We start from the raw sequence: 16,938 nt of genomic DNA on the forward strand, positions 1-16,938 counted from the left end.
TCAGTAATATGTCTTACACAGTTTTTCTAAATTGTTCATGGGATGGTTAAAACATTGATCTTTCTGTACCAGAAAACCTCATGACAATTTCTTAAGGGAAATTTTACTGGCCACTCTGTGATCATAATGCAATAGAACTATAGATAATAAAAGTTGAAATTTTTAGGGACACCTGGGTGGCTCAGTTGGTTAAGTGGCTGCCTTTGGCTCAGGTCATGATCCCAGCATGCTGGGATCAAGTCTCACATGGGGCTCCTTGCTCAGCAGGGAGCCTGCTTCTCCCTCTGCCTCTGCCTGCCATTCTATCTGCCTGTGCTTACTCTTGCTCTCTCTCTCTCTGACAAGTAAATAAAATCTTAAAAAAAAAAAAAAAAAGTTGAAATTTTTAAAACTTAACCCGATTGGAAAAGTTTGACCCAAATAGAACTGAGAACTATAATTTATTAAAAAATGATTACAAAGTCCTCCCTAAAGTTACAAATAAGCAAATTCATTCCTCTGAAATTTTTTGATGTCCAAAAAGAAACAATGAAAATAAATCAATTACTATACTCAGAAATTAGGAAATAAACAAGAAAAGAAATTTGGGAAAACAGGAAGATGTTTTTTGAAAGGGTAGAAATTAATGAAGCAGGTAACTGTGTCTATTTCACTTTTCTCTTACTTTGAGCATCTAGTACATTGCCTGATACTTGTTTGGCACATAGTATTTGTTGAATGAATAAACCAAAAAACCCCACTAGAATTGAAAAATCTCAGTGTGTGTTCTTTGTTAAAACAATTAAGTAGATAGAACTGTAGTTAGACTGATGACAAAACAACAGAAATGCCCAAAATTTGCAGTGTAAGAATGTATGTAATCAAAGATGTGGATATTTTTAAAAAATAGAATAAAATTACAACATTTTGATGAAATTGAAAATGAAACTACTAAAATCAGTTCATGAAGAAATCGAACACTCGGACAGAAAAGTAATCTTGGAAGACATCACAAAGTAACTTAAAAGCTCCAAAAATAATCCTGAACCTGATTGTTTAATAGGTAAAGTTTCTCAAGTACAAAAAATATAATTTCCATGCTTAAAGTTATCTAGTGCATTGTTTCCCAAAGATTACTGTATTATGGAAGATACAGGTAATAGTTTAAGGTATATACACGTGACTATTTCTTACTTTAATAATGAATTTAAAATGCATTAGAAAATTATATCTATTACATCGCATCTATGTTGCTTAGGATGAGGTTAGGGTAAAAAATGAGCCAATATTAAGTTTATGCCGAAAAATATTAAATCTGTTGTCATAGGACAAGTAAATGCAAATATAGCCAGAATTATAAAGGTGATAAATAATAAAAACTTGGAAAAAATTCTGAAGTACGTAAAAGATGGAAAGCATTCCAGTTTATTTTCATACAAGGAGTACTAGTATATTAATACTCTTCCTGATACCAAAGCCTTTCAACGATAGAGCTAACAAGGCAAGCTGGAGTATGTTCTTTCTGATGTTGATATACAAGTCCTAGATGAAATATAAGCCAAATTTAATCCAACTAAAAGTACAATAACACTATCCTATAAATTCACACCAATAGTAAATTGAAAGAGAAAAAAAAAAACTTTGATCTTACTTCATGTCAGTAATGCATTTAATACAATTTAACATCTACCTGAAAAACATTTAATAAGAATGAATGGATCCTTTCTTAAGATAATAAATAAAATGGTCTGAAAGCTTCACACACTGTGCTTAACAGGAAACTGAAAACATTCCTGTAAAGGTCAGGAAAATAACAGCAGTCCCCATATGGGACATTGTTTCTAGATAGACTAGCCAAAGCTATATAATTTTTTAAAATAATAATAATATTTATTGAATGAGACAAAATTACCATTATTTCTGGTACAATAATTTTCTTGCAGAAATAGTGGGGAAGGTCAACTGAAAAACTATTAAAACTAATGAGAATTCAGTGAACAGCTTGGAAATGCATATATCCATATATGATATGTCATGTATGAATATGCATGTACATGCTGTATGTATATACATTGGGGTGGTGTGTGTATCTAATAGTAGCTTTCTTTTTTTAAAATTAACATATAATGTATTATTTGCCCCAGGGGTATAGGTCTATGAATCATCAGGCTTACACATTTCACGGCACTCACCATAATACATACCTCCTCCAAAGCCCATCACCCAGGCACCCTATCCCTATCCCCACCCCCAGCAACCCTCAGTTTGTTTTGTGAGATTAAGGGTTTGTCTCCCTCCCAATCCCATCTTGTTTCATTCCTTCCCTCCCCACCCACCCTGCCACCCAAACTCCTCATATCAGAGAGATCACTTGACAGTTGTCCCTCTCTGATTGACTTACTTCGCCCAGCATAATACCCTCTAGTTCTATCCACGTCCTTGCAAATGGCAAGATTTCGTTTCTTTTGATGGCTACATAGTATTCCATTATATATATATACCACATCTTCTTTATCCATTCATCTAACAGAAGCTTTCTTTATGCTAATAATAATCCCACACGGTGGTCTGTTAGAAGGTCACATTCACAGTGTGAACAAAGTGTGTGAGATCTGGGGGAGAAATAGGGGATATACAAGGCCTCTGTGTAAACTATAAACTCTTAGAGAGTTAAACCCCAGTGATGATAACACAGACATCCTCTGTTAGATGGGGGTGTTATCCTTCATGCATATATGGTGGGTTTTAAAATCAGAAATCATTGTTGAATTTTTTAAAATGCCTTTTGGCCTTTATCTTGATGTTATTTTTCTTTTTTCTTTCTTTTTTTTTTTAAAGATTTTATTTATTCATTTGACAGATCACAAGTAGGCAGAGAGGCAGGCAGAGAGAGAGGAAGGGAAGCAGGCTCCCCACTGAGCAGAGAGCCCGACGTGGGGCTCGATCCCAGGACCCCAGGATCATGACCTGAGCCAAAGGCAGAGGCTTCAACCCACTGAGCCACCCAGACACCCCGATGTTATTTTTCTTGTTAAACATAATGATGTCACAGGTTTGAAAACTTTTCCTTATAATGACATTTTTTTTTTTTAGATTTTATTTATTTATTTGACAGAGAGAGAGATCACAAGTAGGCAGAGAGACAGGCAGAGAGAGAGAGGGAGGGAAGCAGGCTCCCCGCTGAGCAGAGAGCCTGATTCGGGGCTCAATCCCAGGACCCTGAGATCATGACCCGAGCTGAAGGCAGAGGCTTAACCCACTGAGCCACCCAGGTGCCCCTATAATGACATTTTATTTATTTTTTTTTAAAGATTTTTTATTTATTTATTTGACAGATCACAAGTAGGCAGAGAGGCAGGCAGAGAGAAAGGAAGGGAAGCAGGCTCCCCGCTGAGCAGAGAGCCCGATGTGGGGCTCGATCCCAGGACCCTGGGATCATGACCTGAGCCGAAGGCAGCGGCTTTAACCCACTGAGCCACCCAGGCGGCTCTATAATGACATTTTAAATCCAGTTTTTCTTAATACCCCTTTTGGATTTTTTTTTTTAAATATGAAAGATGAATTAGTGTAAGTTTTTATTCGTTCCTTGTTGCCTTATATATGAAAAAGAGTGTTTGTGCAAACTTAACTCCGAACTTTGATAACTTCAGTATGTTATAATTTTATGTTTTTAGACTTTTTTTTTTTTTTTTTTTTCAGGTAAGCTCTATGCCCAATGTGGGGCTCAAACCACGCTCCACCCACTCCACCCACTGGGTCAGCCAGGCCTCATGATTTTAGATTTTTAAACTTTCTAAGTCAGAGAGGTATTTTGTGAGCAGAGGAGACTAGGGTTTTCTCTGTTGAGCATGTCGCCCAAATGTGCCTTAGGTAGGGTATTTCTAGCCTGTTGAATTCTGTTTTCCTTTCTTAAAATTTTTGAAAAAGAGAGAGAGAGAGTGCATGTGCGAGTGGAGTAGAGAGGCAAAAGAAGAGAATCCTCGAGCAGACTCCCCACCGATCGGGCATCTCTGACAACCCATGAGGTCATGACCCAAGTGGAAATCAGGACTCCTATACTTAGCCCACTGAGCTACCCAGACAACATTATTTTCTTAAAATTTTCATATGGCTCCAATCAGATGAGACCAGCCTGTGTCATAGGAGCGGCCTGAAAACACTGAGCATCTTGAAGGTTTGAGTGTGTCCTCCTGAAGATCTTGCCGTCCCATGACAGAGCACGCCCCCTGGGACCATCCTCCCACCAGACCCGTCCTGTGGTCGCAGCCACACACTCACTGCTGTGTCTCATGAGAAGCCATCTCCCCCATGTGCCTGCCCACTTCCCACCCAGCCTTCAAGGCCCTCCAGTGTCCCCCTTCATGTGGACATGGTGAGACAGCCTGATCTTCTCCAGCTGAGAACTCACTGAGAATACTCGCTTGTCCTAACTCCTCTCCACTGGCCCCAACGCTCCCCAGAGGCCCCAGCAAAAAAGCACGGGTTCAGTGACTCGGTGGCAGCCATCCCTTGTATTTCCTGGAAATTTTTTAATTCTCAGGAGAAGGTAGTCTTTATATTTTAAAACTGATGTGGTTGGCCAAATCTTTAAAAACTGAGATTAAAAAAAAAATCACTTAGTGTTATGAACTTCAGAAAAGCTTGTTTCACAGAAAGAGATTTTCCACATTCCATACCACTACAAAGATAACCCCAGTATCCGTGGGCCAGCCGCTCCCCGGGGGCTTGGCACAGGGTACCACCCCCATCCCAGAGGCCCAACAGGCCCCCAGCTCCATTGCCCTCTGCATTTTTACAATTTCCACCTATTCCTAAATACTCTCTTACCCATATCCTTCTGCCCCATTCCTTGTTTTTAACCCCTTTTCTGGAAAAATCAGGCTTTCCCCCCTTCACTTCTTTATCCTCATTTCATTGCCAACCTCATATTCTAAATTGAACTAATTACATGTCAGTGTGAAGATGAGGGGTTATGATAAACCTGGGAAGGTAAGGTCATAAATTCTGACCTGAAACTATATACGATGAAGACCCAGTGCCCACAATCTCCCAAGCCCTTGAAAATCCCCTTTGTTTTATCTGCCAGAGAATTCATTTTCTCCCTCTAATTGGTCCTGCTTTTCTCTCTAGCAGCAGCCGAATTAAAAAAAAAAAAATAAAAGACTCTTGGAAGGTTAAATTATCAGCAGTCTAACCTTCTGATTCATTAACAGATAAAGAGTCTATTCCTAGTGGTCATAGGTCATGAAAATGATCTGTTTATAGGTACGTTTTGGTCTCTTCTGGCGGCCTGTCCATGCGAGTACGTTACAGCGTGCCCACGTTCCCTGCACTTACGTGCTGGCCCAAAGATGGGGTGAAAGGGTTTCTTTTTGGAGGTTAGCAGAGTGTGTGCGGTGGGGGAGAGGTTATGTCTGCGTGTGTATGTTTGCGTGTCCACGCGTCCCTCACAGCTTCCCTGACATCCTAACCTTCTGCAGCGTTCTGCTTTAGCGCTTGACGCCTTGGTAGGGACTTTCAGTCAGGAATTGGTGGTGATTAAGAAAGAGTAAAGAATGAGGGGTCCCTGGGTGTCTCAGTCAGTTAAGCGTCTGCCTGGCTCAGGTCATGACTCCAGGGTCCTGGGATGGAGCCACACGTTGGGCTCCCTGCTCAGCGGGGAGTTTGCTTCTCCCTCTAACCCTCCCCTCTCATTCTCTCTCTCTCTCTCTCTCTCAAAAGTAAAAATCTTAAAAAGAAGAAAGAATGAAAACCAAAAGACAGCAGTGATTGGAGCAGTGATGTACATTAGGATGTCTTTGTCTTTATTAATAAATTCTGGTATCCAGAGCCTTGTGCCGTAACCAATTTAGATACAAGATGGTCCATAAAGTGTTGCAGACCTCTCCTTTCTGTCTGCTATTTTCCTGTTCCTCAGGTCATCACAGTCAATGTCAATTCTGTGACCAGCCTTGACTCTGGGGGTGTCCCAGGGGCTTCTTGATGGCTGCGGCCAGCTTGAGCCATGGTCATATGCTTGTCAGCACGCGGCACTTCCCTCGCTCGTCACTGCAGCCTCTCATCTGTTCCTGCATGCCTGGAAGCCAGGAACGAAAGCAGCCCGGACTGTGTCTAGCCTAGAAGTGCTTCTCCCCATAGTAAAAAGGTGTGGAGTTTAGGACACAAACGTTTTTAGCTTCTCTGGAGACCTCTTCCTGTTCCAGGTTAACAACGGTGTCGTGGGCAGCTATCTCCAGCTGTGCCGGGGTCTTAGGTCCTGTGTGAGTGTGGACCTGTGTGGTAACACTTCGGTCCCTCGCCTTAGCCCTCTGCAGAGACCCACAGGCCTCCTGTGAACCGCACCGTGCTCCTTCTCCTTGCCCTTGGTCAGGGGTACTCCTCTCACAGAACTTGGCAACGGACTCCTCTGTAGGTTGATCCTCAGTCCTGTTTGTCCAAGGTAGTCCTGGTGCACACCTGTTGTGGGTCCATTACACCTGTTATTTTTATGCTCAAAATGCCATTTGCAAGATAAATTACTCCTTCATCCCACTTCTCAGCCTCTCAGGCCTTCTCAGCCCAGATGTCACCTCCGTAGGTAGACCTTTCCCCAGCTGGTAGGCTCCCCTTTTTCTCCTGGTGGATGAGATCCTTTGTTTGCCGTGGGCTGCTGAACGGGCCCCCAGAGCTTTGTTGGGCTGGGGGCTTGGTTGGGCCTAGCCAGGGTTTGTGACAAGTCAGTCGATAAATTTAGGCTGCTTTCAGCTTCAGCACCTATGCAGTGCCAGGCTGGGAGGAGGTGAGTGAAGGGAGGCACTGTGTGTTAGAGAGACATGCAGGGGAAGGTGAGGTGCAGGGGAGGGGGAGGTGCAGGGGAGAGTAAGGTGCAGGGGAAGGTGTGATGAAATGAGGAGAAAGGAAGGACGGAATGTGGAGTGTGCTATGGACTGGGATTTATGGGAAGGTTACTAATGTGATTGTGTGCCCTGGAGAAATTTTAATCTCCTCTACCCCTCAAGGCTCTAAGAGCCAGATTTGAGTGTCTCAGAAATGAGACAGTGTGCCATTAGCCTTGAAGGGACTGATACCACAAGAGACTTCTGTTGGTGAGGCTCTATTATAAATGGATTACATGAAATAAACAAACTCTGTTTTCCATAGGTGACGGGTTGGAGTATTAGGACCGTGGATTCAGAGACAGATGTTCAGGTTCATCTCTGCTTTTTTGACCTTGATGGGTTTTCATGTCGGTAAAAGGGCTTGAGCCCTCCGATGTCCTTTCCACCTTTTAGAAGTGTATGATTTCGTCATACATTTCGGCCAGACTAGAAAGCATGTTGAAATCCTACAGAGCACTGTTTCCCCCCGCCAATTGCAGCCAGAAAGGAAAACTTCCAAATAAGGATGCATAAGATACCCGGCTAAACAAAGGGAAACGAGAGCTAAAATACAAATCTAGCCTTTGCCCTGGCATGAAAAGAATGCAGCTGCTAACTGACCTAAAGGTTTCTGTTTTATTTCATATTAGAAGAAATGGTCAGCTTTGACCATTATTTCCAAAAACCTTTCTCTTCAGACTTCTAAGATATTTGCATATCTTGACTGTATTATCCTTGAGAGCCCTGTGGTCACTGGTAATATAAAAATGACATGTCTGGGAGCCTGGGTGGCTCAGTTGGTTGAGCGTCTGCCTTCGGCTCAGGGCATGATCCCGGAGTCCCAGGATCGAGTCCCGCATCAGGCTCCCAGCTCAGGGGAATCTGCTTCTCTCTCTGCCCTTCTCCTTTCTCTCTCTCTCTCTCAGATGGATAAATAAAATCTTTTTAAAAATGCCATGCTTAATTGCATACGTACCAGAAGCAGTGGTTGGGAGCTAAATTTAGCCAAATTAATCTAGGCTCACCAGTGATTATGGTAGACACTCAGTACACACACCCCTACCTAATAAGTACGATCACAAACATTGCTGGGTGACCTCCCAGTGGCTGAGCCATCTAACATAGAGGAATGTTTCAGTAATTATCGTGGTTTGATTCATCAGCAAGTACGCACACTGCCATTCAGACTGTAATTGTCCGGATCGTACCCAAGGAGGAGAGCTGTCTGACAGAAAGGTGGATGAGCCAAGCCGAGTGCCAAGTGTGCGCCGAGTATGTCTTTGTAAAAAGTGTGGCCCAGAGGACACACATTGGCCAACCTCTCATTTGTCTTATGCAATGTCTCAAAGTTTTTTGAATGAGATTATTTTCATGGGGCTTGAGCTCCCCTCGTGTCGCATTTCCTGCTGCTGTCTTTGGTTCTTTACTTTGCCTTTCACAGACATGTACTTACCTGTCCGGCTATACAGGCAGGAGAATTTTTGACCTTTGATTTAAAAAAAAAAAAGGGTCTTAAAAAAAGGTCTGATTAAAACTAAGACTAAGTTAAAATAAGGATTATTTTAAGATACGTGAAAAAAATTAAATTCGTATATGACTCACGTATAGTAAGGTTGTAAAGGATAGTCCTGCTTGCTTCCCAGGAAATCTGCCTTGAGACAGAGATTAGTGTGCAGAAAGTTTGTGGGGGGAGTGCCCACGGAAACAGTACCTAGGAGGGGTGAAGGAAACAGGGCCAAGCAGAGAGAGAAGTTGAAATGTGATACAGTCATAACCGCTTGCTCAGTCGCAAGGAGCTCGGGTTAGGATGGTCCCCCAAGGTCATCCCAAATTGAGACCAGGTGGGCAGACCTTGGTACCTTCCCGCCATCAGCCACGGGAAGGCTTCAGGGGAGAATCTGTTTCCTTGCTTTTTCTAGCAGTCTTTCATTTCCTTTGTGAATTCTGCCCTGACGAGGACATTCTGATACCCTGACAGCAAAAAGAAAAAGAAAATCCACTATTTTCTTCCTTAAAAAGTTCACTCTCCTTTTTTTCCGCCATCTTGGGGCCTGTAGAGGCCTGCTGGGAACAGGACTCCCCTAAAACGCCGAATAATGTCTGGAAGGCTGTGGTCCAAGGCCATTTTTGCTGGCTATAAGCGGGGTCTCCGCAACCAGAGGGAGCACACAGCTCTTCTTAAAATCGAAGGTGTATATGCTCGAGATGAAACGGAATTCTATCTAGGCAAGAGATGTGCTTACGTGTACAAAGCAAAGAACAACACAGTGACTCCTGGTGGCAAACCAAACAAAACCAGAGTAATCTGGGGAAAAGTAACTCGTGCTCATGGAAACAGCGGCATGGTTCGTGCCAAATTCCGAAGCAACCTTCCTGCTAAAGCCATTGGCCACAGAATCCGTGTGATGCTGTACCCCTCAAGGATTTAAATTTAATGAAAAGTAAATAAAGGTGTAGATTTGTAAAAAAAAAAAAAAAAAAAGTTCACTCTCGGGGAGTTGGCTCCATGGCTGACCACAGGTTCTGCCTGCACACAGACGGGCCTGACTTACACCCGTCCGCTCCTGGTGGCCGCCCTCGCCAGGCCCTGTTTCCCTGTGACCTCTAGCCAGTGCCTCACAGTCACCTGCTTTGTGCCTGTGGCCGAGTGGGAGGCCAGGTCGCTGCTTGCCCTGCAGAGGGGAGAGTGAGAGAGTCCTTATGATAGAATAAAAAGAAATATACATCAGGCAGGGAGCTCCTAAAACCCATGGAATTTTTGAGCGATAGGGGTGAGAGGGAGCATCTTTTGTTATTCATAATAAGCCCCTTTCACCCACGCTAGAGTTTATGCTAATTGAGGTGACTCTTGGAGGTTGGGGCTGGTTGCCAGAGGAACCAGCCACGTGGTCCGAGGGCTGGAACCTTCAGCCCTGCCTAGGGACCACTGGGGAGGGGAAGGGAGGTACATAATGGCACCACAGTAAAAAGTCTAAATGGTGGGATTTGGAGAATTCCAGGCTCATCGAGGAGGATACGGGAGGGTAGCGCCCCCCAAGAGGACTTAGAAGCCCCTTGCTCACCCCCCGCTTGCATCTCTTCCATGGCCTTTCCTGAGTTGTCTCCTGTGTAGTAAATTGATCATCTAGTAAGTAGACTGTGTCCCTAGTTCTGTGAGCCATTAGAGCGAATTATCAAACCTTAGGTGGGGCTCGTGGAAACCCCCAATTGGCAACGGGTTGGTCAGAAGTACTGGTGACAGTCTGGGACCTGGGACTGGCACCTGAAGTGGGGACCGTCTTGTGTGACCGAGTCCTGAACTTGTGGGGTCCGTGCTAACCGCAGGGGGTTAGGGTCAATGTCGGAATTGAGTTGGAGGACACCACACGGGGGTCCAGAGAGTTCAGAGAAGCCGTCGGTGGGGGAAAGCCTGCACATTTTGGTGTCAGAAGTCGGTGTGAGTACAGCAGGCAAAAGGTTCATTTTTGGGGGCCTCTTGAAGGCCTTGAGCCTCCCCTGCCTTCTTCTGCTCCCTCTACCAGGGGAGCCCTGGCCAGCTGTCAGTGAAGTGCTCCTTCCAGGATGACGGTTCCTGGAGCCCTGCGGAGAGAGGGATTGAGCCTGTGGCTGGGCTCCTGCCTCTGACCCCATCAGCAGGACGGCAGAACTCCCTACCTCCAGCCATGGGTCAGAGAACACCCGCTCTGAGTTGGCCTGGATGCCTTGGACTCAGACCACAGGCCTTTCTTCATTCTCTTCGCATGCTGCTCGGCGATCCCCTTCAGGATTCTCAACACTCTTCTTTACCTCAGCTTAGTTTTCTCCCATTGTTTCTCCGGCTTCCTTATTACAGCGGATCTTTCCTGTCTTCCTTCCTGTCTCTTAATTTTCCAAATAATTATATTCATCTCTTTATCCTGGCTCTCAGAATTCTGAGTGGATTTCCTTAGTTGGTCTTCTAATTCATGGGCTGGATTTTCTGTGGGTTAGTATTACGGACCATCAATAGTTTGCACTTGAAAGCCATCAGTCCCGATGCCAAGTTTTCCTTTCAAATCTTACTGAGCGTGGGTGGGAGACTTTCTAAGGGTGTGTTTACCACGCCAGCCTTGCTGCATAATCCGGGGACCATGACTGATTGGCTCCTGGGGTTTAGTGCTACTGCCCGCCTTTGGTCACCCACCTCTCTCCCACCGGCATTCCTGACCCCCGAGAACACCACTGGTGCTTTTCACAGGCCCTGGAGCTTCTCTCACTATGGCCAGCTCAGGGCTTCCGCAGGACAGGGGTGGGAGGGTGGGTTGCATGATGGATCCGCCCCCCAGCAGCATTCCTGTAGCTTTAAACCTCCCCTTCTGCCTCCTGTCTGAATTTGAATCCAGATGCAAATTGGTGCTGAAAACAGAACCATACAGAATGTGGTACATCGAATAGAGAATGTTCCTTTAATACATTCAGCCTGATTTAAACTAAGTTTAGTCCCCTTGGCTTATGTACAGGTGCAAATTCCTGCAAATCCCTCAGTGTGTCAGCTTTTTCTTCTTAATATTTAACAACATGGGCTCTGGAGCCAGAATGTCTGCATTCTTTTTCTGGCTTCCCGATTTTCTAGCTGTGGGATGTGGGGGGGTTGTGTGTGCTGGTCTCTTAATTCCTTCTGGTTTCCCTCCTGTAAAATGGGAATAATAGCCCTTCCTTAAAGGGGCTCTTAGAACAGTATAACATTCTTAAAACAGTGCTTGGAAGGTAATGAGTTTTCAGAAACGTTAATAAATAGGAACAAAAAAATTTAACAATAAATATTAATGTCTCATGTGAACCCCTTCTCTTTTTCTTCCTCCTCCTGCGTCTCTTTTCACTCCTTCTTTCCAGTCATTTCCCTTGAGGTAGACAATGTTTCATTTATCGCCAAATGTTAACAGAGTGCTTCCTTCCCCACCTCCAGGGCCCACTGTCCTCCCCTCCCCGTGCCTGCCCCAGTGCGCTTTTGGGATATTCAGGGATTGTATGAGTTTCCTCTTGCTGCTATAACAGGTGATCACAAACTTACTGACTTCAGCCAACACAAATTTATTTTTTTAAGAGTTCTAGAGGCTGGAAATCTTGAAGGAATGTGTTGGCAAGGCTGTGTTCTTCTGGCGACTTCAGGGCAAATTTATTTCCTTGCTTTTTCCAACTTCAAAGCCACCTGCAACCTGCCGCCATCTACCCAGTTTGTTGCTACAACCTCTGGTTCCATCCTCACGTCTCCCTTTCCTGCCTCTGACCTGCCTGTCTCCCTCTTAAAAAAAAAAAAAAAAAAAAAAAAAAACCTTGTGATTACAGTGAACCCACCAGATAATCCAAGATAATCTCCTCAAGTCAAGAGCCTTAACATAATCATACGCTCAAAGTCCCCTTGCCATGTAAAGTATTCACAAGTTCCGGGGATTAGGATGTGGGCATCATTGGTGACCTCAGTCAGTCCACCACAGGGGAAGCTGTATAATAAAACTTTATTATATGGCACACTCACCTCACTGTGGTGCCCTAAGCAGAGAGGTGTGGAACTCAGAGACCAGGAAGCAGTATTTCTTCCTGGGGACATTGGGAAAGGTTTCATGGAAGAGGGAGATTTGAACCCAGTCTTAAAAGTTGAAGGAGCTCTTGTTAGGGGGTGGAGGAGGGCTTTTAGGCAGAGGAAATAACAGTCACCTAGAAATGGAGTTGTGAAAGAATCCGGGGTTCTAAGAACTAGCTAGGTCTTTGATGTTTCCAGAACATTAAGGAGGGATGGGAGCCAAAGAAATGTGTAGGTTGAAACCAGAGTGTGCTGGAATATGTCCCGTGAAGAGAGGGGGGTGACCAGGGGGTCTGTTTCGGTGTTTGTTTGTTTGTTTGTTTTTTAACCTAATTATGTAAGTAATACATCTTGTTTTATAGAAAATGAGGAAATGAAAGACATGTGTCCAGAAAATAAAAATCATTCATAATCCTGCCAGAGAGATGACTCTTGACATTTCTCCTAGTATGGTTATGGAGCCTTTTATACGCCAACACACACACATACTCTCACAGAGTCAAACGATATCGTATATTCCATTTCCTATCTTGACATCTTAATTTACTAGTGTAATAATAAGATTTCTTCATGTCATTAAATATTCCCAGATATTTTTACATCTCCTTAACAGTCTGTTGTACTATGGTACTATTGTATTCTAGTACCATGTTTTTAAAAAAAATTTAAAAGGGAAGGCCATATTTATTAAACTTGTATTTTGTTCATTTTTTTGTTTTTTTTTTAAATGGATCTAGTACAATAATTTATTTAATCCTCCTATTGTTGGATCCAGTATTTTTCTCTATTTTAAATAATTCTAATAAATAATCTGTGTTTAAGTTTCTGACTCTATCCTTAGACTAAATTCGTAAGTAGATGTTTACTTGGCCAGAATATAAGATTGTTTATAAACCTTGTGATACATATTTCTGTGTTCTTTCTACAAGTGTTATAAAATATGTACAGCTGTGAGGAAAGTGTTGGGTCTCATGACAGCCTCACCAGCATTATTATGACCCTTAATAATTCTCCTTAATTTATTAGGCAAAAAAAGGACTTCATTGTTTTAATTTGCATGTCTACTGAATTCTGTGTATGTATTGGTCATTTTTTCCTGGGATTTATCTATTTCTAACTTTTCTCAGTGTTCCAGTTGGGTTTTAAAGTTACTCTCATTTATTCTGTGGTATCTTAACACTGTGGACCCATTTCTGTTATATTGTTGCAGATCATTTCAGCAGGGTTTTCTGGTAGCATGTTGATTATTATGTTTTGCTTTGTTTTTTTGAAATATACAAGCCTAAAACTGTAATAATGCAGATTTATTTTTTTCATTGTGATTTCTTATGTTATTTCTAGGCTTAGAAAGATTTCTCCCACCAAAAGGTTAGATGTTTTCAGGTTTCACATTCCATTTTTTAATATTTATGTATTTAATCTATTTAGAATGTTCTTTGGTCTATGACTTAAAGTGTATTTAAAACATTTGGCGGGGCGCCTGGGTGGCTCAGTGGGTTGAGCTGCTGCCTTTGGCTCAGGTCATGATCTCGGGGTGCTGGGATCGAGTCCCGCATCGGGCTCTCTGCTCAGCAGGGAGTCTGCTTCCCTTCCTCTCTCTCTGCCTGCCTCTCTGCCTACTTGTGATCTCTCTCTGTCAAATAAATAAATAAAATCTTTAAAAAAAAAAAAACATTTGGCTGTTATTCCAATAGCATTTACTGAGTGAGATTTCTTTTCCCTGTTGATTTGAATTCACTATATTTTATCTATTTTGATACTTATATATTCTTGGATATATTTGCTGTTCTCTGTATTCTGCTTCATTGATTACATGATTTCAGTTTTTGTGGCCATGGAATATTTTAGTGTCTGGTAAATAAAGTTCTTTTTATCGTAAATTTTTCTTGTTTATTTTATTTTTTTTTAAAGATTTTATTTATTTATTTGACAGAGAGAAATCACAAGTAGGCAGAGAGGCAGGCAGAGAGAGAGGAGGAAGCAGGCTCCCTGCTGAGCAGAAAGCCCGATGTGGGGCTCGAACCCACGACCTGGGATCATGACCTGAGCCGAAGGCAGCGGCTTAACCCACTGAGCCACCCAGGCACCCCCTTTATTTATTTTTTTAAAAGATTTTATTTATTTATTTGACAGAAAGAGATCACAAGTAGGCAGAGAGGCAGACAGATAGAGAGGGGGAAGCAAGCTCCCTGCTGAGCAGAGAGCCTGATGCAGGGCTCAATTCCAGAATCCTGGGATCATGACCTGAGCTGAAGGCAGAGGCTTTAACCCACTGAGCCACCCAGGCACCCCATCTTGTTTAATTTTTTTTAAATGAGTATTTGAATCACTTTACCTGGTTTCAGAAAACATCTAATTTGAAATTGGGTGAAATTGCAAGTACTTTAGGGGAGAATCCTCACAGTTTTCAGTACTGAGCCTTTCTGAGAATGTGATGTCTTCATTCATTATCTTTTATATTCTCTTAGTAAATTTATTTTTTATTTTTTTAAGTAGGCTCCATGCCAACATGGAGCTTGAACTCATGACCCTGAGATCAAGAGTTGCTTGCTGTGGGGCACCCGGGTGGCTCAGTGGGTTGGGCCTCTGCCTTCGGCTAAGGTCATGATCTCAGGGTCCTGGGATGGAGCCCCTCATCGGGCTCTCTGCTCGGCAGGGAGCCTGCCTCCCTCCCCCTCTCTCTGCCTGCCTCTCTGTTTACTTGTGATATCTCTCTGTCAAATAAATAAAATCTTTTTTTTTTAATTTTTATTTATTTATTTGACAGAGATCACAAGTAGGCAGAGAGGCAGGCAGAGAGAGAGAGGGGGAAGCAGGCTCCCTGCCGAGCAGAGATCCCGATGTGGGGCTCCATCCCAGGACCCTGAGATCATGAGCTGAAGGCAGAGGCTTAACCGGCTGAGCCACCCAGGCACCCCTAAATAAATAAAATCTTTAAAAAAAAAAAAAAAAAGAGTTGCTTGCTGTGCTCACTGAGCCAGGGGCCCCACTTGAAAGTTAAAAATTTTTTAACTTTCTCTCTGTAAAAGAAGAATGAGGGCACCTGGGTGGTTCAGTCAGTTAAGAGTCTGCCTTCAGCTAAGGTCATGATCTCAGGGTCCTGGCATCTGCTTCTCCCTCTCCCTCTGCCATTCCCCCTGCTTGCACTTGCTCTCCCTCTCCCTCTCTCTCTCTCTCTCTCTCTCACTCTGATAAATAAATAGTAAAATCTTAAAAATAAAAATGGAAAAAAAGAAGAATGAACTAAAGACAATGTATTAAGATCAGATGATTGGGAAAAATCACTGAGTGAGCCAGAGAGACAGACATACGGACACACTGAGAGAGACCCTGAGAGACACTGAGACCAGGAGGCTCAGGAGGGGAATTACAGAGGCAGTCTAAAGAATTCACTTTTAGAAATTTTAAGTTGTAGCCCAAAGGAACATCTAAATGGTTCTGTTACCTTCTGTTAAGCTGCTGTTGATTCATAGCAGGGCAAAGTGGTTGCTGGTCAGTGGAGATGGTCTGTATTTTTCCCTTCAATTAAATATCCATCCTCATTCCCCCAGGATGCTTCTGTTCTTACAGGAGGAGTGGAAAGCAATAAGATCGGTTTTTTACAGTGCTCCTTTGCTTTTACTCTGTGGCCCTGCCCTCGATCTTTCTGGAGTTTTTTCCGAGTTTTATCCTCTAAACTGTTCTCTCTCAGGGTGACGCTTTTAAAGATCATAGAATGAGACTAGCCCTCCCTAATTTTAGCAACGCTGGTGTGTCTTTAGTTTGATTACATGTTGTCTGTTGGTTTGTGGCTTCATCTGTCTGCTCCACTGTCTTTGTCCACATGTCTTTTAGTTCTGTCGAAATGACCTGTCCTCACTGCTCTTCCTGGTCTACCCTCAAGACACAGCGTGGCTGTGATACCTTCCTTGGCCACCTTCCCTGACCCTGTGGGTGGGGCCAGTGTCCTTCTTTGCTCCCCAGGTTCCACATTTTCTCTTTCTACTCTATTTGCCCTGCTGTATCGCAACCATCTCCCGACATAGCCATCACATACTTTCCTGCATCGATACCTCTATCACTGGGCTTGGCACTTACGAGAATTTAGGAAAGGCTTGTCAGATGCAAATAATCTGAACTACATTCATGCCACGGCATTGTGATGGAGAGAGTACACAGATGGTTGGAAATCTTAGAGCTAGAGATTAATATTTAGGAATTGCTCACTTGGAATGGCTTTGAAGCTTGAGAAGTGGACTGTGGAAAGGGTACCGAGAGAGGAGAGCAGAGTCCACAATCTCCTGTCCTGCCCATCTCTCGCGTGCCTTAGGTCAGGAGTCTGGGTATATGGCTAGTGTAGTACAGGCCTGGTCCTGTCTTTTGGCCACTGCTTACAACAGAAATGATTTTCAGTACAGTGAAAGCCACAGTGTGCGGGTGTTAACAGCTCCCCTTCCCCTTCCCGCATTCAGCCCTTGAAGGGGCCCCAGGTCCTTCGCATCTGAGGAGCTAGAAGTCGGCAGGGAGTGCTTCTCCTGCGTGAAGTCTCAGAAAGTCTGCAGAAGTCTCCTGCGTGAGGTCAGA

The 16,938-nt window shown here is 43.5% G+C and overlaps 2 protein-coding genes across 13 annotated transcripts in view; both read left to right on the forward strand.

Annotated features, from left to right (window-relative positions):
* The window catches only part of SPECC1 (sperm antigen with calponin homology and coiled-coil domains 1), a 226,957-nt gene that overhangs the window by 81,633 nt on the left and 128,386 nt on the right, over positions 1-16,938 (forward strand). The window lies entirely within an intron of this gene.
* On the forward strand, positions 8,869-9,314 carry LOC125087679 (60S ribosomal protein L35a). Its single transcript, XM_047708258.1, has one exon. It carries the CDS (start codon positions 8,933-8,935, stop codon positions 9,263-9,265), a length of 333 nt encoding a protein of 110 aa, XP_047564214.1. The 5' UTR covers positions 8,869-8,932; the 3' UTR covers positions 9,266-9,314.

Source organism: Lutra lutra, chromosome 16 (assembly GCF_902655055.1).
Source record: "Lutra lutra chromosome 16, mLutLut1.2, whole genome shotgun sequence".
In the NCBI taxonomy this organism is placed as follows: Eukaryota; Metazoa; Chordata; class Mammalia; order Carnivora; family Mustelidae; genus Lutra; species Lutra lutra.

What these genes read in the sequence shown, in the direction of transcription:
- LOC125087679 (XM_047708258.1), top strand. Translation starts at nt 8,933, where the DNA reads ATGTCTGGAAGGCTGTGGTCCAAGGCCATTTTTGCTGGCTATAAGCGG.